General features: G+C 47.2%; 1 protein-coding gene across 1 annotated transcript in view; it reads right to left on the reverse strand.

The window, feature by feature from the left end:
* SLCO3A1 (solute carrier organic anion transporter family member 3A1) overlaps nt 1-25,878 on the reverse strand; it is a 129,295-nt gene that overhangs the window by 9,939 nt on the left and 93,478 nt on the right. Inside the window, exons 3-9 of the mRNA XM_068695381.1 lie at nt 24,248-24,346; nt 21,344-21,607; nt 13,374-13,538; nt 11,259-11,457; nt 10,190-10,328; nt 5,581-5,756; nt 2,579-2,643 (exon numbers count right to left, since the gene is read on the reverse strand). Coding sequence (XP_068551482.1) covers nt 2,579-2,643; nt 5,581-5,756; nt 10,190-10,328; nt 11,259-11,457; nt 13,374-13,538; nt 21,344-21,607; nt 24,248-24,346 — 1,107 coding nt within the window. The remainder of the gene's footprint in view (nt 1-2,578; nt 2,644-5,580; nt 5,757-10,189; nt 10,329-11,258; nt 11,458-13,373; nt 13,539-21,343; nt 21,608-24,247; nt 24,347-25,878) is intronic.

Here is a 25,878-nt window from a genome sequence, read left to right on the forward strand (position 1 = left end):
AAAAAATTCTTTTTAGCAACCAGAGTTTCAGGTAATTTCAGGGGAAAGGGCAGAAGACTTTTGGGATGATTCAGTGATTAGACCCTCTGAAACATGGGAGTTGAGGGATTACACTGTGGATAGGAAAGTCCTCCCAAGCGAAGCACTGCATTTTTCTCGTGTTGGAAGAAGACAGGCAAACAACATGGGCTCGTAGGAAAAAACAAATGAAGTCCCCTGGTAAGTGGAGGCTATGCCAGGATGCGTGGTGAACACAGTTCAGAAAGGACACATCCAGGATCTCTGCACATGACTAAACCCTTTCACCATTCCAGACATGCCCAGTCAGTGCTGACAATCCCTGACACAATCAGGATGGAATTACCAAGGATGTTTTGTCTCGTGCTGTTTCCAAAAGCCATTTTTCAATCTCAGAGGGATCTGAACTGCACGTTTCCCACCCAGCTCAGAACTTCCCCAGCTACTGGAAGCACTCAGAGATTCCAGGTTTCTAGTCCTATCAGCCCTACCTCTCTATGCATGAGGTGTTATAGGGAAAGAACGTCCCTATCAGAGCTTCTTGTATAGCAGCTGCTGCTTCTGAAAACCTTTGGCTCCAATTGCATTGCTTTACATTGTTCCCTGAGAAACTGCAGTAGCACTTCTATATGAAAACACTGTTACGCTGCTCTCTCTCAGCAGAGTTCCTGTGGAATGAGATAATACATCCAGAAGGATACTGGAAGAATTCAGTGGTGTTTCATGTTATTATAGTGAATATTAAAGAGATTCAATCATGCTTTACCTCTTAGTGCAAAGCGTGGCAAAGATTTCTGCGATACATATTTCATGCAGAAACTGCAGGGCCGTAGAAAAAAAAGTTACCCCTGGCTTACCGAAATCTATTAGCTACGATTGCACCTCTGGGTCTCATACCACCTATATTTAATACTCTCCTTTGGTTCAAGAAGCAGCTATTATCACTCTCTTCTTAAGTCAAAGCTTAAAGGTGAACTGAAAAGCTTTTAAAATAAATCAGTAAAGCTAGTCTCAAACCTCAGATTGTTAAGGGCAAGATTTGGATACCATGGTTTATATTGAAAAGTACCTTTCTCTTCATTTTCTGTATGTTCTAGCTATGTTGCTGGATATATTCTCTTATTTCAAGGGAATTCCTTAGTGACAGAGCAACATATAAAGATTTGAGTTTAAATTCTCACTATGGTTTCTTTATAGGAAGAAAAAAAAAAAAGATCTATTCATCTTCAGTACATGCGTCAGAGCCCAGTTTTAGTGGAATTCAAGATGCTGCTATCTCAGAAGGTTTCTCTCTTTCAAAATGTTGAGAGAAGAGAGAAAACCTTCCCCCTTAAGTACTTTTTCATTTGGAAACAACAACCCACAGATCTCCTCCTAGCACACTTGCCTGCTGACACTCCACATTCAGCCAAAGGAGACAGGCCAAAACCTGAGAGCAGCACTGACAGCAAAGGAAAATGCTGTCTTTGCAAGGCTTGAACCAGAGCCAGGCCAAGTCAACCCAGAAGCTTCCCTTTGACTTATCTGAGCTCTGGATAAGGTTGTTTGATGGAGCTTTAATGCAAACTGGTCTGTGACTATCATTTTCCTTTCAGCTCATGGGAGACGAGGTGTTACCAAAAAAAAGTAAATAAATATGGTCACTTATTCAAGGCAATGAGTATAATTTTGTGATTTTTGGTCCTCTACTTTCCAGTGCCTTTCTACAGCCTAGAAGATGGCATTTTACTCTCCAGCTCATCCCTTTGAGACTGGGGGACCATGCAGGGAAGGTACTGCCCGTGCCCTGCTGCAGGAAGCATGAAGCTTGATGCTAAAAAAAGTAAATTCCACCCCTAAAACATGAAGAAACCATATGTGTGAGATGGACCCACACAACGATGTGTCACTGAGATTAATGAGCTGAAATACAGGAGCTTTAAAATAGGAGCCATCTCTTTAAAAGGGGAAAAATTTCCACCTAGAAATAAGCAGCAGATAAACAAAAGCCCAGTGTGTTTCTTTTAATTCACACATGAGAAACACATACTGGTCCAGAGGAATAGCTGCATGCATTTTAATGGGATATTAACCCCCAGGAGAGTACAAGGACTCAGCCTGTCTCATCTCACTGTTTTCTTTTCCGAGAGACCAGAAGGAAGGGACAAACACAGCATGTAACATAGCTCCTGTCCCTCAAATGAGGATAAAAATATACATTCCTCTACTTCAGCAATATGCAATACAGCAGTAATTTTGCAAGCTGCTGACATGTTAATAACAACTATAGAAGAGAACCGTCTGCATGGGAGCGTGGCAGAAATGGTCATTTCTCATGCAACACCACATTTTCTTCCATTAGCACAATCCAAATGGCAGGAAAGGCGCCTTCGGGAGCCTTGATGCAACATCCTTCACAGGGAGGTCCTAGACCTCATTGCTTCAGACCCCACTCGTGACAACCACAGTGTCTGATGTGTAAGTTCACACGAAGAAGAAATCAACTCTTGCATATTAAAAATAGTGTTATCTGTGAGAGAGGGAAGGGTTGGGGAGGAAGATGAGAATTTTTTGTACCTACCTAGCAAACGGAGAAGCAGGAAAAGCACCCCCAAAGCATAAGACTTGAGTTCAGGGCTCACGGTTCTGTAGGGAGGAGAAAAGGAGAGAGTGAAATCGATTCTTATTGTTCTGCTTTGATTAACACACCCCATGGCGATTCTGTGCTGTCAGCCAGGATGCCACCACCACCTCTTCAAAAAGTCATTAATGGGGCTTTTCTTCTCCCTTTGCCTACAGCCTCGAAAGTAATTGCGACGGTGGCCATGTGATGGGTTCTGGAATTTAGCGAAGTCATTAATAACAGCAGCTGATCCTGCTGTCGGATAGGGAAAAGTGAAATTCCCATCCCAGTAAATCATCGTTTACAAACTCCACATCATGATTTTCAGGCTCCATATGCTGAGAATTGGTGGGAGAGAAAAACGTCTTTTTCTGAGGCTTCCCAGACCACTGGGAGTAAGAGGGGAAGGGTGGATGATGGACCAAAATGTTTGGTCAACCTGTGAAACCAAGCCTTTCAGTGATGACGTGCTCAAGAAGACTTCTTTTCATGGAATTTGCTTTATACTGGGAAGACAATCATTGCCCAACCTTTTGCTATGAGCAGAACCCGGTTTATCGCATTAGTATCAACCTCCAAAGGTGCTTTAAAAAGTAATTCATGGCTTTCCGATTGGCTTAGCTCAAGGATCCTATTGGCTGAAGTTATCCTCTCGAGGCAGGCTCAGCAAAGCCTCTGGCATTTCAGAAATCATTAACTTGGTCTCAAGCCTTATAATAGCATTTTATGTCCCACGGTATACAGAGGCTTGGAAGGCAGACGGTGATCCCCACGTGACTGGGTTCATCATGCAGGGAAACGTTAAAGGCCTCGGTGTTTTTTTCCCCCAGCTCTTCACAGAGGCCTGCACTCAGCCCTGCCAGTGACACCCATGGGGGCACGGGCACTCCTCTGTATAAATATATCGGAGGAGAATCAGAAAATACCAATTAAAAAGTCAGAAAAGCAGTAAGATTTAAATTAAGAGAAGACCGTTCTGATCACTGCCCTTATCTCAGACATTACACAAGCCATGTAACCTGGTATCAGGACTCCTACACGAAGCCTATAACCTCTGGCTCAGTTTCAGCAGTTTTCAGGCAGACACCCAGGCCTGATAAAAAGGCTTGAAGGTGTGAAGTATCTACCCTCGGAAAAATGTTTGAGTGATTAATGGCTTGGCTTAAATAGAGTCTACAGTAGCATGGGAAATGAAGGAAACGGAAACAGTATCAAAGTTTATATTATGGGAAAAATAGATTATCATTTGAAAAAAATCAGTGGTTTTTAATCAATGCTAGTGTCTGCCTGTCCATCTTTCTGTATTAAGTCAAGGTCAATCCCCATACCTTAGTGTGAAGTACGATTTGTTACCTGGAAGCATCTCCTTTTCCTGACTACAACACTGAACCAAAGACCTTCCTAGACAAGACATCTAATTTGAGGACTCTGAAGGGAGGGCAGACAAATTTCACACCAAGCGCTGAAATAATTCTAGAGCCTCAGCTCCAAGGCGAGCAGTTACAGCTGATTAAAGTGTTTTCTGGCTAAAACTTCAGTTCCTGCCCTGTGGCCATCTCAGGCACATGCCTGGGCACACAAAAACTCCCAGTCCCAGTGCAACTCTTGCTCATCTGGTGAGGGGAGTTCGCTTTTAAATTAAACACGGGAAGTGAATGATGCTGTTGTCACTGCCAGAGACACCAGGGATACATGCCAACACTTCCTTTTCGCAATGCCTTATCCAAGATGGCATTTGCAAGAGAACATGTGGTGGGATATGGTGAGCAGCTCTTTCCCATGCATTTTAGCAGATAAAACACTAAAACTCTGAAGGGAGTGCAGCTACTAATTTGGAAGGGTGAATTGTTTATTTATCTGAGCTGAGAGCTAAGTATTTTTAATGCTCCCTTCCCTTTTTCTTGTATTCCTCTTCCTGGCTGGTGACTGGCTTGTCTCATTTGAAGTCGACACAAAGACAACTTCATTCAGGATCCTACAGGTGCTGGCAGCTCCCTCGAACAAAGAACCCTTCAAACTTCAAATTACTTTTGCCACAATATTTATCATGAGAAATTTGATTTCCCTTTAGCTACTGTAGATGCAAAGAGAGAAAAGAACCAGTAGATGGAATATCTCATTTTGTATCCTGCAGGGAGACATGCCCTCACAGAGCTGTTCTGTCCAAGATCCACTCAAGAGTGTGCCTCTAATACAGACCTTATTGATTGGGTTTTATTGGAATTTTCCAGGCTGCAGAATGGATCTGCTATTTATGCCTCCGGTTATTATTCTCACTAAGTGACAGCCTCTGGATAAACGTGGGCTTAGATATATACTTGTATCATAGGGTGAAGTGTTCCGTGTGTCTGGAAATAACACAGGGTCGGTTATCTGACTAACCTACTTCAACTATTCACATTGGCTCAGCCCCGAGACGTCCTTCGTACTTTAAAGTTCCTTCTGGCTTTGGACTTGGTCCAGGGTGAGAGAAGTCAAACTCCAGCCAAGCGGGTACTGACCAATGCTCACCTTTGCCACAGTCTTGTATTTTTCCATCATTTCTAAGATCTCCAGGCCATCTCTACGGTATCTCAGCCATTACATGCTGAGGCCACGGGGCTGCAGTTCTGCCACTTTGCTGCTGCAGCTGTAACGTCCCTCCTGCCTGGACTGGAAGCTGCACTTCTGCAGGTCCTTTCCCGTGCTAACCCCAGCCTTGGCAAAACCAAGTTTGCTGCCCCTTTTTGCAGCATCCTGGCAGTGACCTTCTTGGTTTGCAAGCCCAGTTCCTCCTCACTCCCTTTTTACCAACACCGTACACGAGTGATTCCTTTATTCCCTTCAGCCACGGCAGGGATGAACCAGGTGCAGTGAGCAGCACCCCATGAGCCCCTGGCCCCATCCCCACCCCGTGAGCAGCCCCCCAGTGGCCACAGCCCCCAGGCAGCCCCCCCAGTTCCTCCTGGCATCGGCCTTACCTGATGAGTATGATAACTGAGGGCGTCTGCGCCATGGCCCCGATCATGCTGCAAACGCACATCACGCAGAGGAATGTCAAGAAGGCCTCTTCGCAGCCGGGACTGGGGCATTTTCCAGGAACAACGGTGGCATTTTCGGCAGGGACCGAGCTGAGGCATGAGCAGCCACTGAGGTTCTGTGGAGGAGCACAGGGGTTCAGGGAAAGCAAGAGCTGTGGTCCCCAGCACCTGCCCTCTGCGATGAGGGCTGCCAACAGCCACTCGGAAGGCTCTCATGGTCAATTAAGTCACTCCTAAGTGCTTATCTGAGGGGGGCTTGGGAAGGATTCCCAAGCATGTCAGCTCTGATGCATGTGACCAGCAAGGAAACGTCCCTCGGCTTGTTTCTTTTCTCCTGCTCCTTTCAAGTCTCTCCCATAAATGTCATGGAGACGGAATTATTGCCAAGTTATGCCCCTTTGGAGGAGAATAAAGAAATGATCTGTGTCCCTCAGACACAAAAGATCCCCCAATTATGGGTCTAATTACTTTCTTCTTTACCTTTGTCTTCGTGGCTCTTGCAGTTAACTTGAAGTATGTTAAAACCAGGTAAATCTGCAGCCCTGTTCCTGGCTGCGGGACCAGTGCCTGGTTCCAGCACCCTGGATTTTGGGAGGAGGACACCCATGGCACGTGCTGCGGACCACCAAGAGCTGACTATCGTGGTGTGGCAGCACGGACACTGCTGGACTCGAGTGCACTACAGGGCTAATCGATGACATCTGGTTCAGAGGAATTTGTGTCGAGCTAAAAGCTGAAGTCAGGCAAGATAAACTATCAATATGTGATCAGAAGAAGAGCGAAACGACTGCATTTCTCTTTGATGTCTCCAGCAAGTGCAGGATGCGAAAAGAAGCTTTGTTTGCCAGTCACAGATTTAGTTTTTTTTCTTTCTTATTTTCTAGCTTGCCCTCCTGAATTTGTGAGTGGGGGATGTTGATGCAATTAAGGCGCACAATACTACCAAGAAATCCCTTAATGAATACAGAACGAAACGATCATAAATGATTCATGTCTTGTCTTCGTTGGGTTGCTGGGTTTGCAGGTCACATGTTTGTAAGAGGAGTAATGCCATAAGTAAAACATACTGAAAAACAGCTTCGTCTCCTCCCCTTCCCTCTACCACATTCAAGCAGAAATTCCTTTGCTTTTCTACTGGGGTCCCCTTAGGACTGTACAAAAGCACACTTTCTGGTTCACTGCCTCTAAAGTTAAGGATCCGTGGGGACGCTACTCTAGCCTTTCTGACACCAATCTCTTTCTTCTTGCATAGGAGTCAAATGATTTTCTTCCACATAAGTGCACAGAGGGCAAGAGAGACTGCAGTGCAGAGCTCCAGGATCGAGGGAGTAGACGTGCAGGTGCCTTTCTGGCTGGCAAGCCATCATTACCATAACAAATTCCTGTGCTGTGAGTGAGAAGCTGCCACCTGAAGGCTTTGAGATGGTGACAATTAGAACAACTGCAGTGGTGTTTGCACAGCAGTAACAGTGCAGTAATTTGTAACTCCTGGCTCTTTTTGCCGTACATTGTTGGTGTCCAACCTGCCAGGACACGGCCCTGTAGATTAAACCACATCTAAATACATACCTGTACTGAAAAATCCTGGGATAAAATTTCCAGTGTGGCAAACGAGCACAACTGGCTGCTTATTTCTGCTTATTTCTAATGGGCTCTCATCAAAGAGCAAGTGCCTGTTCCTGGCAATGGTGGGGCAGATTCTCCTGCCGTTGGTGTGGTTTTCTACCCGGTACAACAAACCATGCAGCAGGTCCCTACCTTCGGACCCTGAAACGTTGCCCCTCAATCTGCTTTTCCAACCACCTTGCACCGAGGTGCTATCCCAGAGCAATGCAAGTATTTTGTACCAGCTACATCCGCTCGCTTAGTGCTGTGCCTCAGCCTTACTTGGGAGATCTTTGATCTTTTATTTCTGACATGCGATACAACTCACAGACATCAAACCCAGGAAACATCAAAGATGGACTTTTACCTTTGCCCCGTGGCAAGGCAACTTTTTGTTACCCATGCCAAATCGGTACAGATTCCCTTGTCTGCAACCCCACCACCACTCAGCCACACATTTATTTTCCACTGCCTTGCAGCTTGCACACCCAGATTTTTTATTTTTTGTGTGTGTGTGTGAAGCTGCACAGGAACAGAGTTTGCACCTTCAAGAGCATCCCAAGTTTGGGGTAATTATCTACACAAATTGCCCATGTTTTTAATTATCTTTTCTTTTTTTTTTTTTTTTTAAACCTTGGCTCTGACGGGAGAGGGACAAGCTGGTACTTTACTGCAAAGCCCTGAGATGCCAGCAATGTAATGCCGGGCTGGAATTCACGCACCTCCCGCCAAAAGAGAGATTAAGAAAAGCAACGGCACAAAACAAACAAGATGTACGGTCAAAGGCTTTGCACGCATGGGTCACTTTCGGGAATGGCTCAAAAGGGATTTTCCTGTGGGTGCCAGAGCTCTGCCTATCAGCCCCAATACTCCTAAAGCTTTTTTGGTAAGGTGCACCCCTGCAACCAGCTCGATAAGAGAGCACAAATGGAAAAGAAAAAAAACCTAACTGAGCTAAGCACTGCTTTTGGAAATTGTTCACAGAGGAAAAATGTAGAGAGGCAGTCAGAAACATCCAATGCACTAAAGTTAAATAAAGCATTCAGAGAATTTTATGTCCCAGTAAAAAGCAACCCTTGGCTCATCACGAGCATATAACACTCACAAGAACCTCTAGACAGGTCATTACCTGGATTATGGGTTTAAAACCTGGTTTGGAAATTTGGCTTTGCCTCAGGGCCATGACATGGCCAAACTGGTCCATAATTCTTGATAATGCCCTTTCCAGAGGATGCTACTGCTTCACTAATTTGTATTCAAAACGGTACTGCGAGAAACCACACAAACCAAAGCATCAAAAAGAACCCCAAGATGACGATGAAAGGAAAAGAAAGAATGAATGAGTAAGAGAGAGGGGAAAGGAGAGAGAGGTTCTTGCTCAGAGGTTTGCTCTCATGGAGCGTGAGGTCAGGCAGCTGCTCACTGAATGGACCAAGCTGAATTTTCATTCCTGTGCTCCTTCCAGAGGAGCCCGAGCTTTGCCCTGAGTCGCACAGCAAGGCGGTCGCTCCTGCACTCCAGACACGAACAATGCTGGTTGTACTCTTGCTAAGGGCTCGGCGAACTGGTGAGACACCACCCTGCGTGCTCTGTACAAGCTGGCTTCTTGTCAAAACGCTCACGTTGCTGCCCGAAGTGCTGGCTTGTCTCTTGTCGGGAGGTTGAGGGCAGGAGGTAACGTCTTTGCATGTACCACAGCCCAGGCCACACACTCGTGGGTCCCTTCTGGGGTTGCTGAGAGCACTGTGAATCCGTGGCACTTTTCTTTTTTTTTCAAAGGGCCGCCTTCATCTTTGAGGCTGGAGTGGGAATTTGGGAGAGAAGAGGTTTCAGCAAGATGAGCTGGCTCCCGGGTCATCTGTACCGCGAGTCTGCGCTTGTTAGCAGCGAGCTTGTGCCTCACTGCCTGGTGCTCGCAGGCGGTTTGTCTCTTCAGGGAGGGGAGGCAGGTTTGATGTCTCCTCAAAAAGGAAGGATGAAACCACAGAGGGATAACTGCACGCGGTGAGCACTGATGTCCCTGCAGCTGCAAACGGTCACCGCGACCGGGCTCACCTCCCTGAGGCTCCACACAACACGGCAGTGGTCACTGCGCCTGGCATGGCCCCAACCAGGGAGCAGAGACAGCAGAAACCCTGCTAATTCCTCCCCACGGGAGCGACAGGTCTTCATTTGCAGTGTAACCCAGCAGGCATTAGCATTTCAGCAGTAAAAAATGGAAAAGCAGACTTTTAAGAATTCCTCGTCTTTACACAGAGATGGCTTGGTCTTGAAGAGCTTTCTAAAGGAATAAACTCTTAGAAATGGAGAACTGAAAAATGCAGAATGTCTTTAGAGGGAGTCTCTGTTCTCTCGACAACTGTTCTTGCCATTGCCTCAGAGAAAAGGAGTGAAAGAGAGAAGCAAGAGGAGTAGAAGGAAATCTTAAACAAAGGTGAATAAAATCAAGAGTTGGTCATACGTGTCTAGGAACCAGACTCGGGAAAAAAGCAAGTAGAAAAGTAGAAAGGACTGGCCAGGGTGAACACTACCAGGTGGAGAACCAGGGAGACGGGGAGCAGCAGGAGAAAAGAGCTTTCCCCACAGTTTGGGGCAGCAAGCTCTTGCAGAAGATCGGGATTCTGTCAATGCACAAACACACAGATTTCCTCTTGTGCTCCTCTGCTTCAGTGCTGAGAAGAAAGACTGGAAAGGGGGATGACAAGGAGGAGGAGAACGATGGGAAAACCCATCCTGCTTTATGAGTGCCCCTGGCACACTGCTGCCAGAGCCAGCGGGCATGAAAGCAACAGACTGAGAAACATCAATGGCTCAGGACCAGAGACGTGGGGGCTTAACCACTGCTGACTGTAACTGAGTGACTCTACCAGATATGCACTATCCTCACTCACTTGCTATCAGAGTCATTCCTACAGGTGAGAGATGCCAAGGAAAGGCTGCTTACCGTGCTGCTGCAGCCAGCAAAGCAGGCAGATAAGTAGGTGACCCCATCTGCACCACAGACTGGAGTGAAGGAATCGGTTTGGCATTCACAGTTGTTATTGCAGGGGGAATATGGGTCCAGAGATGAGGTTGGAGTTGAGCTGTAAGAGAAGCAGAAATAGAAATTAACCGGTAGTATAATGATACCAGCCAGCTTTTCCAATCAGTGCTGCACAAAGATGGCTTTGACGGGAGGGTCAGTTAAGGCAAACAAATTACAAAAAGCAGTGGGCAGGCTATCTGGGTCCCAGCTTGACGAAATTCAGGCTACAGTCTCTCCTGGGGACAGAAATGCCTTGGCCACCATCCCTCTGCAAAAGGAAATCTAATGTGAAACTTGGGCTGCCTCGTCTTGTCAATGAGCAGCCCCAAGGAGACCCTAAGACGTGCCTGGAGAGGTTGCTCTGTGGTTTTCTGGAGCAGTGAACAGCTGAGAGCCTGAAGTTTTCATCTTCATAAAAGTCACTACTGCATGCTGAGCAGCACCAGAACAGAAAACAGGGAATAACTCTCCAAGTCCTGTGAATGCTACAGTGAACTGGGTACCTCATTACTCCCATCAAAATATGTTTGAAGCCATTCATACTCTCTCCACCATATCCAAATTTCCATGTGTCTATAACCTGGTTCTACAAATTCCCCTCAGGCACTCCAATAAACACACAAAGCAGCGTTATGTCCCTCACTGCCAGGAGAAACCAGCTGGCGTGGTGGACCGAGTGCTGTGTAGGTGGCCACGGGTTCAGAACTGGGTCTGGCACCTTTGATTCAGTTTGGCTGATTTTAGTAAAGCTCATTTGTCAGCTGCAGGCACTCAGCTCTCACATGTGGTATGAAGAGCCCCGAGAGTGAGAGCATTATTCGACACTGCCCTCCTTAAAATGCTTGCTATATGGTTACCCGTGGGCCAGCACTGCCTGAAGGCTGCTCATCGAGGACAATAACGTGGCATTTACATTGGCAAGGCTGAGAGAGATGTGCCCTTTGGTGGCTGGATGTAGGGGAGATCCTGAACCTCTCTGGGGACTTACTTGTTTCCATAGGGAACAGTAACCCCTGCCACGGGTCCCGTGTCGCATCCCAGGAACAGGAAAGACACGTAGCAAGCTGTGGACACCAGGTTCACCAGCATGGCCATCCTGATGGCTCCCAGAGCAGAGAGGCTGAGCTTCTTCACCAACAGGCCACCCAGGAATATGCCCAGACACGCACATGGGATTGCTGTCATCCCTGCAAGAGAAAAAAAACAGTTATCAGCAAGTGGAGGTAAGGGTCGGTGAACCACACTGCTATAAGCTTGTATTTCTCAGCAGACAGATCTGTGTGTTATCATTGGGAAACCTTTTAATGGTCAACTACCGGAGCTGATATTCATTCACTCAGGCGTGTTCTTCTTAGCAGTCATCAATCAGGAGCCACAGAAGCGCTGACACCTGGCAGTGACTGAGTTAGAGCCTGTCTGGGATGGCAGACCAACTCACCGACCACCAGCCCGCTCCTTTCCTTGCCTCAGGCACTGCACAATTATATCCGTGCTGTTTTGTCCAGCCTTGTTTTAGGACACAAACTGGGGCTGCTCCACACAGAGAGATGTATACTTACTGCTGGAGGAGCCACAATTTTCTTCTAGTTTTCATCCATGTTTTAGGAGGATGCCAAAATGGCCAAGGGTGGCCCACCTTAACCTAAACAACAGCATCTTTAATGCTTCGTGTGACAGCTGGCAGCCAGAAAAGTCACAAATATTCCGAGGTGTCTGGAAGCTTTGGGTGAACCCCACTTGGTATACTTCAAAGCAGTCTGATTTTCAGAGATTAGGCAATAGTTGCATTTGAAAATGCTAAGCCTCCCTTATAGAATCTCCTTAAACTGCGAGATGCAAACTCACTGCCAGAAGTGACTCACTTTCCAGGCACAGAAAGGCATTATCACACTGAACGTGTCTGGGTTCACTTTAATCCCTGTGCTGCCAGTTGCACTCCAAACCTCACCTTCCCAAGCTAAGCTCAGAAGTGCATCCAAATCCTCACATTTCTGGACTCCCACAAAAGCCACCTGGGAAATCTGGCAGCAACGCTGCTTAAATTAAACAAGTTGTGAGGATGGTGGAGGTATCGAAGTCTCCTACACCCTGCTCAGTCAGAGGCAGGACGTGCTCTGGCTCACGGTGTTTCCCTCTTTGCTGGCCGGCCAGCTGGCCACACATGCTGACCAGCCAGACACCCTCCTTCAAACAGCACAGTGGTTGTCCTTCTTCCACTGGGCCAATATTGAAGTTGCTTTCCTTTGCCAAGCCTTTAATTTTCAGGAAAATTACAAGAACCTGACATCTCGGAGACCTCTGCCCTTCTGTAAAACCCATTAAAATCCACCAGCAAGTTTTGCGTCGCCGGTGGAGGCAAGATTGACTGCACGAGGTTGTTTCTTTTGGAAAATTGGGCCCAAACCAGAAGATATCACTGAGTTCGATGGGAAAATAAGTAACTGTCAGGAGAGCAGCTTGCAAGTTTTTTATTTCGCTATTAAGATTCATCCATTTCACGATGTCTCAGTTTTTGACAGGTCACTGCCAGATGCCCATCTGGCGAGCTGTGGGTGCAGATCAGCCAAGATCAACCCGCAGATATTTCAGATGGGTGCTGCTGAGAGAATGGCTGTCACAAACGAATTGCTAGACTGCTCGGAAATGAGCAGCAGGAGAAAATAAATGAAGATCCTGCCTATGCATGAGTATCCTGACAGAGAATGAATGAATGTCGAGAAATGAAGAGTACATGGGAAACAGCAGCAGCATAGCATGGTCAGAGAGAAGGGGTTTTTGATGCTGTTTCAGCTGATGATTGAGTCCTCTCATTTTCAGTACAAGAGGAAAGGAGGGGACTAACAGGAGAAACTGGAGAAATCTGGAATACCTGAACCAGGAGATAAGCAGCTAGATGGACAGCCCTGTAGCTTGGCAGCTAATTGTGCCAATGGCCCAGTTTGGTTAGGATTTTTCCTGAACTTCAGGGCCATCACGTCTTTGGATGTTGGGCAAGTTACCTTCTGAGCAGCCTCATCAGCGAGCCTGGTTGCAGCTACCAGTCATGCTGAATATTTCAGTGCCTTCGGATGCTGGAGGCTCGGCGGTCCCTGTGGTTACTCACCCAGCAGCTGGTTGGCAGATGAGGTGGTGAGGTTGAACTGCTGCTCCAGGTACTTTCCCAGGAAGGCGGCAAAGCCCGCCACCACGGCAATCTCCATGCAGGCGGCCAGGATGATGCAGGTGAAGACAGGATTGGAGAGCAAGTGCTTTGTTACTTTGGGGATCACTAAAAGAGAGGAAAAAGGGAGAGGTGTTATCGTGCAGGCTCTGCTCGAGGTGCTGAAGGTGCCTTGCTACTCTCCTGAGGACAAACTCATGGTATTAGGACTAAATTTCCACTCTGCACAGAGAAACTGGTTGAAAAGTGGCAACACCAGATGAAACAAACCCCACAGTGTCATCTAAAGTACCAGGAGGTGCAAAGAGAAGTCATCTGTCATTATTCCTAAAGGTTACGGATGATTTTGAAGTTTTGAAGGATCAATGTTTTCCAGTATTGCTTTCGTTTCCCTTGAAGGGAGGTCAGTCAGAGCCTGATATTCTCTTTTTCCTTTACCTCTCCCTGCCTGCTCCGCATGAACAATACCAAGTCAGCTGGTAAGTGCCATGAGTGTACGTAGTACCCACATTCTTTCAAGCTTTCAGACACAAGCTAATCCAAGCTCACATTTGGCCCTTCCTTTTCCTGCCATCCAGGTTTGCCTCAATTTTTAATTCCCACCTAACACTGGCTCCCACGCCAACATCTTCTTGCAGCACATTTGTGTGCAAGCTGAAATTCTCTTCCCTGGCCCAGGGGCACTCATGAGCATGAAGGATCCCACACCTAGGCCAGGCAGATTAGCCTGGGTGTTCCCACAAACCTGAGCTTGAGCAGCTGAACGACACCTTGTGCCTAGCCCCTACCAGCCTCAGTGGCTGCAGGGGTAGCAGGGGACGTGCTGAGCTCCTTGTTGTGTAACACACACACACATACCCCTGCTTTAGTTTCATGATCCCTTGCTCTTCCCTCCCGCATCACTAGTGTCCTGAGTCCTCTTCCAAGCCCGTCTCTATTTCCGATAAGGAAACACAAGTTACCTTACAAAGGGAAATTTGGCTAATGAATCAGATAGCACATTTTCTACTTCAGTGAACATTTTAATTATTGCCGAGATAACACAGCTTGAAGAGGATAGCATAGCAGTACAGGAGAGAGCCTTGCTTTGTCTCAATACCTGATGACTAATTTCTCCCTGAATTAAATGTGAAAATCATTAAGTTTGAAAATTACCCTGCTGAAGTGTAGTGAAGCCTCAATGGGCTCCTATTTGCATTTTGAAAATCCATTCCCCACCCACCTCTGGTGTACCAGGGTCTGCCAGATGACAGATTTCTCTGGTGTGGCTTCTATTTTCCCTTAGGGCTTTTTTTGGTGTGAAATCTAATTGCATTGGCCTCAGCAAGAAAATGCACAGCTCTTTGTCAAGGCTCTGCTTGGGTCCCCACGGTTCTTTCTTTGGGAGAAAAAAAAAAGGTTATAATTAGGTTTGATCTAACCTTTCTGGAAGGGACCACTCCACAGTTTCTGGTCTCTTTACATCACAAATGTTTTTTCGTGCTGTATAAAATTCTTGCTTCCTGAGGATTTGCTGAACATAATGAAGGTGCAGGAGGCACAGCACTTTTTAGTGGGAAAGTACTTATAAAAAACAAAACAAAACAAAAAATTATAGGGAGGAAGAAGTCTGGGAGATTCAGACGTGGACAGATCTCAGAAACTACCTGCTGCCTCCTTCAGTTCTTTGGGGGCCACCCGCAGAACTTCCCCTCCTTGCCAGGAAAAGAAAGGAAAAAGCAAACGTGGACTTGGCAGAGCTGAGCTCGGAAAGCCATATTTAAGGTATTACTGCCTGTTGTGCCTCTGGAGTTCAATCTGTACAAGATTAATGGATTCCTTGAGATGTAGCTTTGTGCCAATTCAAATGTAAAGACACAGAAGTCTCTCCGTAACTTCACCCACCAAATAATGACACTGACAGCCTGTCTTTTGCAAGACGGAGTTAAAGATCATGGACATTTATTGCTGAAGGTTGTACGGCTGGTACCAAATCATCATGCATTACAAAGTGAAAACCCATCCCTCATATACGACGGAGGAGAGGAAGGGTTTTGCAGTCCCTGCAGCATCTCACATGAGGGAGGAGGCCGCTGCGACTGCCTTGCCTGGCAGTAAGTCCCACCACCTTGTCACTGGTCATCCTCTCTGTGCATCTGGGCGTGAGGTTTCTGGGACAAGTTTGTCCTTTTCTGCACATCTGACCAGTGCATACTGCAACAGGGCTCTGTACCAGCTATATAATAGGGTGTAATACAAAACCCAGTGCAAAGAGCACAAAAGCAAAGGAGGAAATGCCTGGCAGCCTCCACCATCTTCTCTCAGCATGGGCCAACTCATTCCCTTTTATTTTCTAAGGAAAATGACAAGAGGCTCCCCAAAGAAATGAATATCCTTTCATCTTGCTACCGCCACCCGTTAAGATGATTCATTTGACACCTGCTGCTGCCTTATCTGTCTCAGTTCTTGGGGTGAAATACCTCTGGGAACAAGATTAAAAGTCAGCAGTGAAGTTTAAAAACCTCTCCCTAGACTGGAGTGACGTACATTCAGCTGTCTGGCATATGGTGCTGGGTAGAAAGGGGGAATGGAAGATGTCTGGTGGGGGACAGGAAAGCCCCAGGAGCACAAGAGCTGAGCGTGGTGCTCCTTCCCTGGAGCTGATCCCAGTGGAAGTGATGATAAACGTTACCTTGCGCCTTGCTGACTCAATCAGGATTTAGATACATGCTCCAGCCCAAAAGGTTAGCCGTATGCTTCATAGCAGCATTTTGGAGCTACAAATCTGATGCCGAAGTCCACTCATTGAATGGAAAAAGGGAAAGGACTTTGGGATTCAAAATAGTCTTGGAAGTCTTCATGGAGAACCTGATAGCTGTATCTGACAAGCCACATTTAACATCCTCATCCCAACACACCCAATATGTCACAGAAACAACAATACACTGAGAAGAAGTAGAAAATTCATCACCCTCTCCTCCCTTCTCAAGTACCTAAAGCCTGCAGCACTGGTTATAGGATGTTCAGGTTGGAAGGGCCCTGGGAGGATGCCCCACAGCTCTCTGACGCCCCTGCTAATCCCTCTCCTTCACACCTTTTACCACCCTCAGCAACACCACGCCAAGCACCAGCAGTTCGAGCTGAGGTTGTCGAGCATCCCCTCCTGCTGACGGGCCAGCTGTGGGTGACAGACCACGGGCTCGGCGAGCAAATGCACTTATGTACACCAAGTAGCTTTGATTTGTCACTAAACATCGGGGAGTACCGGGGATAATTGGCAACCTCATTACATGAGGTTTAACTACTCTCCAGAAACGACAAACTATAATCATCATGTTGGTGCTTGAAATGAATTGTTTGGAGCATTACAATCACCAAGGCCCCTTTTTCCAGTTGGAGCACCCTACAGAGACATGTTTTCAATTTGCAGTAAAGATGAGGAACACGGAAAGCAAAGTAATAAATTAGAGGGAGGTTTACAGCCCAGTCCACCTAGGACAGTGCGATGGGAGAAAGACAAAATTTAGCATTGATCCAAAATACTACTTCCTAACAGCAACGTAGGCAAGTCTCAAATTTGAATAATAATAATAAAAAACAAAACTAAAACAAAAGGAAAGATCCGAAGCTTGCTTGAGGAATAAGGGATGAAGAAAAGAATGAAGGCAGCAAGAAGAAAATACCTCCTGGAAAGGGGAAGCTCCTGTAATAGGGAGAGAGAAGATGGGAAAAGGCAAGAGGCACTAGAGATAATTCAAGTGAGCTTAACATACGAAAGTTCATAAAATAAATACCAAAAAAGGGTATGAAGGAAAAGGATGACACCCATGTCCAACAGGCTTCTTGGGCAGTGGGTTCCTATAGTCTATTGCCCTGCCTCCAGCAACAGCAGCAACCTTATGTAGGGCATTTCACAGTCACCTGCCTCCCCTTCTTTACAATTAGGACTTCTCAGCAAGCCTTTTAGGTGTTGGTAAGGAACCAAGGTCTTGGGACCAACAGATCTGGGCCAACAACTCACCTCTATGGCCATACAGCTGGAGCCCTCTCCAAAAGGTTGTCACTGGGACTTGTTAGAGCTGTGAATTTGAAACTCCTTGTGGGACCTGCTAATCCTGCTCAATTCCATGAATGCCCACAGAGGGATACGGGCTGGGACCCGTGCACAGCTGGGAGCTTCTGGCCCAGCACTACCTGTCTGCCCGGAGAGCACTCGTGGGGTCAGGGAGCCAGGATCCAGGGGAGCTCTCTCGAGGTACTCAGCAGATCGGCACAGAGAGCAGGAAGGAACCGAACAGAAGACAAGACAGCTGTCAGCTGTACATCTCAGCTCTCCTACGCTCTTGGAAATGAAGCTGGGTGGAAAGCAAAATGTTTCCAAATTGAGGGAATTTGCAGTTTTGAAATTCATTTAATTCCGCAGTGGGTTTGCTTTTAATTCCTTGTGAATGAGTTTCTATCTCCAAACCTGAAGGATTCCATATCAATTTCAATCCCGTGCCATTTTTTCATATCTCTCGCTAGACAGACGTAATGAATTTCTGGTTTAAATAATTACAAAACAAAATGCATTTAGAGCAGAATGCTTCGGGAGCATTAAAGAAAAAGCCAAGGAAGCACTTTGAAACCAAATTTCATCAGCGCTGACCACTCGAATTCAACAAAAGTAATGTTTTCATAGGGAAAAATGGTTCTGACAGAGCATTTCCAAGCACGTCCCGAAGCAGGTGGTGGGTTAGAGGCAGCGTGTTGATGTGGAGCAAGGGGCAGATGCGTGGCAGACACGAGCAGAGGGCACAGGTGCCCTGTCAGAGCCGAACGTCATCTCCGGCCCCAAATAGCAGAGAGGTCCCCAGGGCAGAGCAGAGGTGTGAAAGCAGAGCCGTGCCCCCGGGACAGCAAGGACTGCTGCAGCCCACGCCTGAATTGCTTTTGTGGACCACACGAAGAACGCTGGATGGGAACAACCCCGCCAGGCTGCCAGCTGGGAGCAAAGATCAATGGCAGCATTTATCCACCCTCTCCCTGCTATTAATCCTTCGCTTTCCTGTGCTCCCAAACGCTTCTGTGTTGCTTAACTGATCACAGAAAATGGTGCAGCATTCGTTCTCCAGTTTGGTGATGGTTAGCACCTCCCAGGATTGTCCCCAGGCTTTCTTGAGGACAGCAAGGGGGACAAGGGGACTGCCCTGGGCTCAGCCTCCTTCCCCAGCTCTCTGGGGGCACAGAAGAGCTGCCCCAGCCAGCACATCCTACCTGCAGCACGGTGCACAGTTTTCATGGCAAGTTAGAAGCTCTTCTTAAAGATGCTTGGTTTCCCATCATGAAAATACCCCACAAAAATAAATGCCATGGCTTCTTGAAATCCGGTTCTTCCTTTCCATTTAGGCCTTGGTAGAGACGTAAAAGACTTTCCAACACTTTGAGAAGGTTGTTCCTGTATTAGTCACAGCTCTTCTGTGTGCTAAGGCTAGAGAAAGCCGAGGAATCTCACCCAGCCTTACGTCTCACTGTCTCTCAGCAAACATTGTAGTGTCTCAGGCATCCTCCCATGTGCCAGACATGCCTTGTCACTAGCTGACAGCCATGACCCAGCTGGGAGCACGTCTCCAAATTACACTACCCCCCTTCTCTCCTGCCATGTCTAGTCACTTGTAGCAGTCACTGCGAGACGTGAATTCTTTTTTTCTTCAACAGCCAAAAAGGACCTTCAGTTTAGCCTCCAAGAATGCCCTGTTGATTCAACGTGTTCACACAAAGTCCAGAGGAAGAACTTTTCCTTCCCATAACTAAGCACGAGAGATGGACAATCCCACACCTCCATGCAGGCATGGACTTATGCCCCATACACACCTGTCCAGGACCGAGCTGCAGTGACAACAAATATGAAAAAGGTCTTGGAGTTACTGGCCACACAATCCCTGATGAACATTTCCACCCATATCACCACGTACAGGTACATTCTCTGCTGTTCAGCTTCACAAATGCATGCAAACCCTAAAGCCCATGATAGGACAGAACTCATGACACCACGTGCACATTTATATTTTTAACCTCTGTATGCAATTATCTAAAGTGTAGCTTTCCCCAAAGGAAACCTTATACAGCCAACAAATGGATTAAGGATCTTAGGTCCTACCATGCAGGAATGCACATATACTTTCCAGCTGCTGGCAGAATAATGCATACACACAGCAAGATTCAAGCCACCACCTTAAACACTACTCATCAGCAGCGAGAGAAGCATGTTTGTCTTCCCTTGTGGGGTCTGATCACCTCCTCCAGGCGGGCACTTCAGCAAATACGACTCCTGACCACGTTCTGACTGCGACAACAGTGCCAAGGGACTTGAAAGGAGATGGCAGCTCCCAACACCATGTCATCTGTGACAGCCGCAAAGGCGTGACTAAAAAGGTCACTCCCTGTCTTATTTGATGCGATGTAAATTGTACTTCAAAGTCCATCTACAAAGAGACTTCTGGAGCTCACTGATCCAAAGTGGGATTTACCTGCAATGAGAAGACTAACGTGGAGGACTGTAGTGCCTCCTGATGCAATCAGTACTTTGAAGCATATGGAAGTGACACTTACATTTCTGTACTTCAACGAGCAATAGATGCTGTGGCACCCCCCCTCTACTGGCCTCTCGGTGTGCAAAAACCTCAGCTTGCTTAGCACCACCGCCAGGCAGAACTGTCACCCTTCCTTGCAGCAAGGACGTGCCATATTTTATTCCTCTCTACAAAAATGTAAAAACGTCTAGTGCCCACTCCAAAAACTAAGCAGCCAGAAACAGATGCTCCAGTGAGTCGCCAACAAAAGCCACAGAATCATCCAGATGGACGTACCATTGAAAAAGCCCGTTTCCCAAACCTGAGAAAATCCTTGCAACAAGGACAAGAGGATCACAAAATTCATTTTCCTGGCACATTTTCAAGCAATGTATCCTTTTACCTTCCTTTCTTTTGAATTTTCTCATCAAGTCAAAGTTTCACATCTTTGACCTTCCCTTAATGAACAACCACATCAACTATTCAAACCATTTTTATATTTAAAGAAAACATTTTTTCCCCAAAGCCTCTTTTTTGCCTTCCCTCATGTACCTCGTTCAACTCCCAATTAGGGTGACTGCACAGGGAGTAAGTGATTTTGTCCTCATTTATCAAAATGTATTAGGCAATAATGAAACCTGCTCTGCCACTGTGACAGAGAGTGGGAAGCAACCACCAGGACTACAGAACCACCCTCTCGGATGAAAGACTTTCTGGTGCAGAGTAAGGAAAGGATACAAACCCACACTCCTGCAAAATGCCAGGTCGTTAGCTGGCCTTAATTAGAGCCAGGCCCCTTGACATCACTGCAGGACACGATGTAGGGTTTTCTATTCTGAACTGCTTCAAGCTATTTTCTACCCCGCTGCTTTGCTGCCATTTGGGCTGGTATCTCTCTCTTCTCCATCCCAGTTTAAGAGCTGTGTTGGTAAAGCACTTGTTGCCTTGGATCTGGGATTGCAGTAGCCCTGCTGCAGCTCCGGTGCTGGGAGCTCCCCGTCCCTTTGAAGCACCCGTGCAGGCTCGCTCTCGGTTTCAGGAGGCAGAGGGAAGCAGGACAGTAGACTGGAGAGAAGTTCACAAACTGCTTAGACAACTGCGTTCCCCTTCATTTTTATCAACCCTACAGGACTATCACGGATTTCAGAAGCTTTGTAGTTTAAAAAAAAATAATCTTTCAAGTGGAACAAAGTCTCTCTTTAAAACGAGGACAATGCCAGAGATAATTAGAAGCTAGGGACTGAAATCTCAGGACACTAGATTTGTAATTTTTTTTTCTGGGTAGAGGTAGGTAGCCCGAATCAGAGACCAATTATACATCCCGCCAGATGCTAGCCTGTCGCTGACTCTCACAGAGAACGTGACAAGAGGGCAGTTCCTCACCTCGCAGCTGCTGGAAGCAGGTCGTGCTGTTCTCTGCATCCAGAGGGTGCCGCAGGACCCCGTTGCTTGGCTTGGCCCTCTCGTAGTCCCTCTCGGGAAGCATGGCCTGCTCGCTCTCCCCAGCGTGCTCCGGCCGCGGGGGCAAGGACTGTGGGAACCCAAACATCGGCAGGGACGAGAAGAAGAGTAAGGCACCGCAGAGCAGGAAGCCTCCCCACCACGCACCGATCCATCGAGGATCATCCGGAGTGATGTCCAGCTTACCTGCAAGAGGGCACAGGTGTAAGTGGTAGGGCTGCGTGGAGGGAACACAAGGGGTTAATGATCCTGTAGGTTAGAAATCAATTTTTGGGGGCTCTGTTGGCTGGTGAGGGGCTACAGATCATCCCACACCCCTCTCCTGTGAGCCACCAGCTCATACAGACCTTCTTCTGTAAAAGGTCCTTAGGACAAGCAACCCTTCACTTGTCTATCCCGATGGCATGTCCAGCTTCTGCAGTGACCTGAAGTCAGGGCTTCTCTCCAGTGTCTTTGGCCCTACCAGCTCCAGGATGCTGCTGTGTACAAACCAGTGTCCCTTCTGCTGGCACCAAGGTTTTGGGCATCACCAGCCCAGTGTGTCAAATGTGCAGAGGAAATAAACCCTCAGTTGCCTCTCCAAAAGCTGGTGGCTGCGGACATGGTCTGTGAGGGAAATGGTTGATGGATAAGGGACGTTTGGGCTTTTTGGGGACCTCTGACTGTAAGGAGGGTGAAACAATCCTGAACATTGGGAGGGAAACCCACTCACTGCAGCAAATGTGCCCAGAAAAGTGGAGATATCAGAAAAGGAAGAAAAGCAGAGTAAAAAACAAGAGTATCCTACAGGCTGCCACTCAGCAGAGATAAGGAAAAGGAAGGCACTGGAGTCAATTCAGGGGAATAAAAATAAGCAGCAGGAGAGAAGAAATTGTATTCCCAACAGCAACCTCGCTGCCACAGCCACTAAGTGTGCTGGCAGAGGGTGCCCAGCACTGGGAGCTGGGTCCTGGGGGAGACCGGGCCCCACGTGGCTGGAGGAACAAGCTGCCCCATCACGATGTCTGTCTGGTTACAGCCACTCTGAAAAATCCGTCTCAAGTGAGGCAATCAAGTTGTCTCTCTCGCAGAGACAGAAGGAAACTCTTTTCTCCTTAGGGAAAATAACGCGTAGCTCTCAAATACATATAAAGTTTGAAATATAGTGTTCTGGGAGGATTGAATTCTTCGGCTGTTATTTCCTCCTGCCTGAAGTGCATTTTTTCAGGCTCTTGGGAACACAGCCACAAGAAGAGCCATATAAACAAAGGTCTTCCTCACATCCCCATCCTATAACAAGCCTCACACTGCAGGCAGTGCAGCAGCTGCCCTGGCACCCTACACCTCTGGTCTGGAACAGGGAGTGGGATCGGGCTCACCCCCTGGAGCTCAGTCTCCTTGCACTGCCCCAAGCTGCAAGGCAGAGCCAGCTGAAGGCTGAATCTTTTTCTGGTAACAAAAGAGACCGTGGCCATGCGTGCCCCAGACTTCAACAAGAGACCATGGCCAAAGGCAGCTGGACCTGCCCCTAGGAAGTGCTGTACCCTCCCTGTACCCTGATGGGCCCTATAACTTTTCACCAGCATCTTGCACTGACAGTACCAACGGCAGGTGTCCAAAAAGTGCACAAGACTCAAGCCAACGTATTCCTGGTGTTACGCCTGCTTCTTGCAGTTTGTGGCTTAGGGACTTTATAAGATAGATTTGGTGGCTTTTCCATTTGTTTTTCTATAATCTCACGCAGTTCTCTTTCAACCCACTTGTAAACTTTTAATGCTCTGTGGTGAGGAGTTCCACAGCTTCACCTACTGGACAAGGAATGCCTTCTGCATATTCATGTTTCAGAGTGAATTATATTTAATGATCAAGTGCTGTGCACTTGATCAAGCAAGCTCCTCTGCCTACAGAACCATGAGAGTCTTTGGCATAGGTGTACAAGGTGTGAAAAGGGGCCACACCTCTCTGACCAAGCCACAGCTAAAAGTCTCAGCCATCCAAAAACCAAAAGACTTCTTTTCTGCTCATTCCATATTATTAAGATTTCTTCACCTGCCACATACATGTAAGACCAATAAAGGCCAGCAGCACTTTTCCAGATTCGCACAATTCTTTTCTGACCGCTGCAAGGCTTAACTTCATCCAAACGCATCCTGTGAAGATGTATTTGCAATATCATAAAACTGGAGCACACCCTCACAGGTGACAACACAAAGTCTTAGGTTTGCAGCCTACAGCCAGAGGGCTTGGGGAGCAGCAGAGAAAAGCCTGTTACACATTGCCCTCTAATGGCAAAGAGGGCACAGTGCAGGTAGCAATAAAAATGCACATTTTTCTTAACGAATAAAAACAATTTGCCAACAACTTGCTTTAACCGAAGGGCAGAGTCAAGGTGAGCAATAATTAACACTGCTTTGGGAAAAAACAACAATGCTCTGAGACTGAACTTGGTCATTTTCAGACAGTGCTGGTGTGGGTCTGATGGGTGGGCATCCCCCGGAGTGCCGGGCTGTCCCTCCCAGGTCCCGGAGATGGCAGATCTCCAGGTTTCATCCCTTGTTCTGGACACAGCCCCCCTAGCATGACTCTACCTATGCTGCCCTGTGTGCTCCACCACTGTGATATTTTAATTTTTTAGCCACTACAAACCTGTTTCTTATGGGGATGAAGTTGAAAATAGATGAATTCTAGTTGATAAATAAATAAAAACCCAAAAACCTCTAAAAGTGATACACATACATAAGGGGCACTCAAGATGAAATGAGAAGCAGCATCCTACTTGCACGCATCAATGTTGTCATGCTGATACATCAATACACTTGACTTTAAACAAATCCCCTTTCTCCTTACTTGTGTCAATGAAGACAGCATCCACGTAGATTTTGGTACAGAAGGAGCCCAAGATAAATCCACAGGCTGGCCCAAATACCAGCATCGTAAACAGGATCCCTACAAGGAGAGAGAAAATAGAAAATTAGTATTTGGCTCAGATTATTCCTTGCAAGTTGTTCTGCTTGGCTCCTACGAGGCGGCATTGCCCTACTAACACCAAATAGATACAGATATGTCTCTGTGTCGAGTGCTTCAGACAAAAGGGCACCCTAATGCTTTTTGCTTTTCCACAGCCTTTCAGGAAAAAGAATAGATGAAGCTGTGATAATGCTGAAGGATTTCTATTGAGCTGGGAAGACTGTGGCCATACACTATGGTCTGGTTGTCTGGTCACTCTGAAGGATGTCTTACTCGAGAGCACGAGGTAAAGTGGACATGTATTCTCCCCACAATGAAGGGAAGCACCTTTGCTACCCCCAGCTAATCTGGGATATTTGCAGAATTTAGATCCAAGGAATCTATGAAATCGTGCATTGTCACAGACTGCTGGATGAAGTCCCTTTAGAGAGGTAGGAGCCCCCATTCAAACCCGTGAAAGCCTTCTCCCTAGCATGTATCACGTAGCAAATATTCCCCGAGACACACGGCTACTCAGACCTCTCCTGCAGACTCCCTCCTCCTGCAAAACCTGCAGGAAATTGCCAAAGCAATGCCAGGCAGAGAGCTCTTGTGAGACAACGACTTACTTCTTTAATACAATATTTGGAACCATTTATTCCCACTCCCATTTTGGCCCTGCAGCAGGCACGCCGCCAGCTCTCAGCCATCCCGGGCGGAGCGGCAGCGGGACGCGAGGATAATCCAGAGGCAGCAGCAGCAGAGATAACACAAAGCAGTTGTAAATTAGACAACGGGAGCATATTTAGCGCCTTCACGTGGGACGGACAAACAACAACAAGTCCCTGCGGAGTCTTGTAAGAGGCTTTCTGAAGGAATCACCGGCAAGGCTGAACAGCTCGGAGAGGAGCCGCGTGTGTGGTGAGGACAGCACGGCCAGGGACGTGTCGGCCTGTGGTGGTGAGGCTGTGCCTTGCTCCCCTAGGACCCAAAAAGCCTCCCTTGGGAAACTCCAGGTGCTGTGAAGCACCTTGTGGGATGTGAAGGAGAGCAGGGGAAGGGCTTTCTGCCTCGTGCCCACCCAGCACCATTGCCCTCTTTCCCAGGGCTACAAAACTTCCCATGGCACTTTATAAAACATCCACGGCGCATTTTTTTGGTCACTAGATGGCATCGGTGTCTGTCACTCGCCCACCAGCAGCGCTGGCACTGTTGTAGTGGAGGAGTTTAGTTTTAACAGAGTTATCCGACAGGGGAATGGCCACGGCTGTTACCCTAATGGCACTCTGGCAATTCAACTCCTGTTGGGCCGAAGAGGGACAGAGGTTTGTCTGGGGATGGTTTCCAAACCACAGGCAGAGCTGTCAGACCACGTGTATATAAAGAAAAACACTACCAAAACGTGTTTCGTGGGGCAATAGGTGAGACAGCCACACACACAAACACAAAATCCTTCAAAATAAACAAAAACTGGGGAATACCTTCCCTTTTTCCAAAGCAGAAAGGAAATGAAACCTTTTGCCCGTGATCCA

Source organism: Anas acuta, chromosome 12 (genome assembly GCF_963932015.1).
Source record: "Anas acuta chromosome 12, bAnaAcu1.1, whole genome shotgun sequence".
NCBI lineage: Eukaryota > Metazoa > Chordata > Aves > Anseriformes > Anatidae > Anas > Anas acuta.